Source organism: Chrysochloris asiatica, unplaced genomic scaffold (assembly GCF_000296735.1).
Source record: "Chrysochloris asiatica unplaced genomic scaffold, ChrAsi1.0 scaffold00175, whole genome shotgun sequence".
Classification (NCBI taxonomy): Eukaryota; Metazoa; Chordata; class Mammalia; order Afrosoricida; family Chrysochloridae; genus Chrysochloris; species Chrysochloris asiatica.
In genome coordinates, this window is record NW_006408693.1 from 6,277,456 (window position 1) to 6,279,908 (window position 2,453).

A 2,453-nucleotide genomic window follows, 5' to 3' on the forward strand; every position below is an offset into this window, starting at 1 on the left:
CCAACTCAACGGCACATAACAACAATTGCTATGGTGTTTCATTTTGCTGTGCATAGGGTCTCTATGGGTTGTAATCGACTCAATAGCACCTAACAACAACAACATCAATTGGTATGGTGGTGTCTCACTGTAGGATACTATAAGTACTACACAATTAACCAAAGGCAAGCAGTTCAAAACCACCAGCTACACTTTGGAAACTATGGTCACTATGAGTCCACTAAAGGTCACTATGAGTCAAAACTGACTTGAAGGCAGTTAACAACAACAAAAACAACTGGCATGGCAAAAAGAAAAAATGTACATACTTGAATTTAAGAGAAGTTCAGAAAATCAGGGTACCTAGATGAGGTCTTAATGTAGAAAAACTTTATTTGAATCTTGAAATATAGATAAAACATGGGTAGGGGTAAAGAGGCGAAAAACCCCCAATATTTTACAGGTTTGGCAATACAATATATGAAGAAAACACAAAAGGATAGAAAAAACCATGCAAGATCTTTTATATATTAAAACTATATTCAGAATTAAAGATCTTGTGTTGCCAAAATGTGAAGGGTTTTTTCTCTGGACTTGCTTCTATCTTAAAAAAATAAAAAGAAGAGAAATCATAAAACATCCTTAAATATTTAAGAGATGAAAATATTTGCCATATATCCTTTTAGGGTTCTAGATTCCAAATTGCCTGAGAAACTTACAAAGAAATAAATCTTTTATTAAAGACAAATGGCCAGTTCTCCTACCCATCTCAAGGCCCAAATTCTACAAAAGTAGAAAAATTGCAGTATGCTAATGGCATTGCGAGAAGATCAGAGATTCATCTCAGAACACTGAGTAACAGTTTCCATGAAACAAAACGGAGGCACTTACCATCTGGACAGTAACATCCATCAAGACAATGGAGATTACTCCCCAGACATTCCTTCTCAAATGTGCAGGTTGGTGGGCAACAACTGATGCAATCCCGATGGACAAAGCTATCATCACATTTATCAGCTAAAATGAACCAACAAGTAAGTGAACTTCATTTACTTTCAAAAGTAATTACTGTGTTTAAAAAGCTATGCAAGTTTACAAATCACTTGAAATTTCATCAATAACAAACACTTGCAAATCATTAATTTTTAGTACTACATAAATTTCCACTGTCAGGATAAGACTAAAACTAACAAAAGTAACACTTTAATCCTCAAAGTGACATCTTTGCTTTTTAGCACTTTAAAGAGCTCTTTTTTGCAACAGATTCATCCAACGCAATATATCCTCTGTTTTCCTGACTGCTACTTGCATGGGCGTTGGTTATGGATCCACATAAAATGAAATCCTTGACAATTTCCATCTGTTCTTCGTTTATCATGATGCATTGTTTATTAGCCCAGTTGTAAGGATTTTCGTGTTTTTTTATGTTGACATATAGAGTCCTGGTGTGGCACTGTGGGATAATGGGCTGGACCACAAGGCCGGTTTGAACCACGAGATCAGTGGTTCAAATTCATCAGCTGCTCCTTGGAAACCCTATGCAGGGTCGCTGTGAGTGGGAACCTACTTGGTAGCATTTAACAACAAAAACAACATATTGACACACAATCCATACTGAAGGCTTTAATCTTCATCAGGAAGTACTTTAAGTCCTCCTTGCTATCAGTAAGCAAGGTTTTGTCATCTGTGCATCACAGGTTGTAAATGAGTCTTGCTCCCCAATTGATGCTGCATTCTTCACATATCCAGTCTCTCGGATTAATTGCTCAGAAATTGCTCAATTTAATGAATTAAATAAGTATGGTGAAAGGATACAACACTGATGCACACCTTTCTCTGATTTTAAATCATGCAATTCGCCCTTGTTCTGTTTGAACAAAGCCCTCTTGGTATATCTTCAGGTTCCACAATGAGCACAATTAGGTGTTCTGGAATTTTTGTTCTTCACAACGCTACACATAATTAATAAGAATTAATTATGATCCACATAGTTAAAAGCCTTTGAAAAGTCAATAAAACCAAGTAAACATCTTTCTGGTATTCTCTACTTTCAGCCAACATTCACCTGATATCAGCAATGATAGACTTTGTTGCACATCTGCTTCTGAACTTGTTTGAATTTCTGGTCATTCTCTATCGATGTACTGGAGCAACCATTTTTTAACACTCTTCAGAAAAATTTTATATTTATCTGACATTAATGTATTACTGGATAATTGCCACATTTTTGGAGGATCATCTTTCTTTGGAACGAACACAAATATGGATATATTTCTGTCTGTTGGCCAGGTTGCTGTCATCCAAATTATTTGACATAAACAAGTGAGTACTTTCAGTCCTGTACCTATATGTTGAAGCATCTCAACTAATATTCCATCTATTCCTAGAAGCTTGCTTTTCACCAATGCCTTCAAGTGCAATTGTTGTTGTTAAGTGCCATCGAGTTGTTCCGACCCATACCGACCATGTATAGG

The 2,453-nt window shown here is 36.1% G+C and overlaps 1 protein-coding gene across 1 annotated transcript in view; it reads right to left on the reverse strand.

Moving 5' to 3' along the window:
• Positions 1-2,453, reverse strand: part of OTOGL (otogelin-like) — a 233,420-nt gene that overhangs the window by 194,049 nt on the left and 36,918 nt on the right. The window contains exon 10 of the mRNA XM_006871844.1: positions 871-996. Within this exon, the coding sequence (XP_006871906.1) occupies positions 871-996 (126 nt within the window). The remainder of the gene's footprint in view (positions 1-870; positions 997-2,453) is intronic.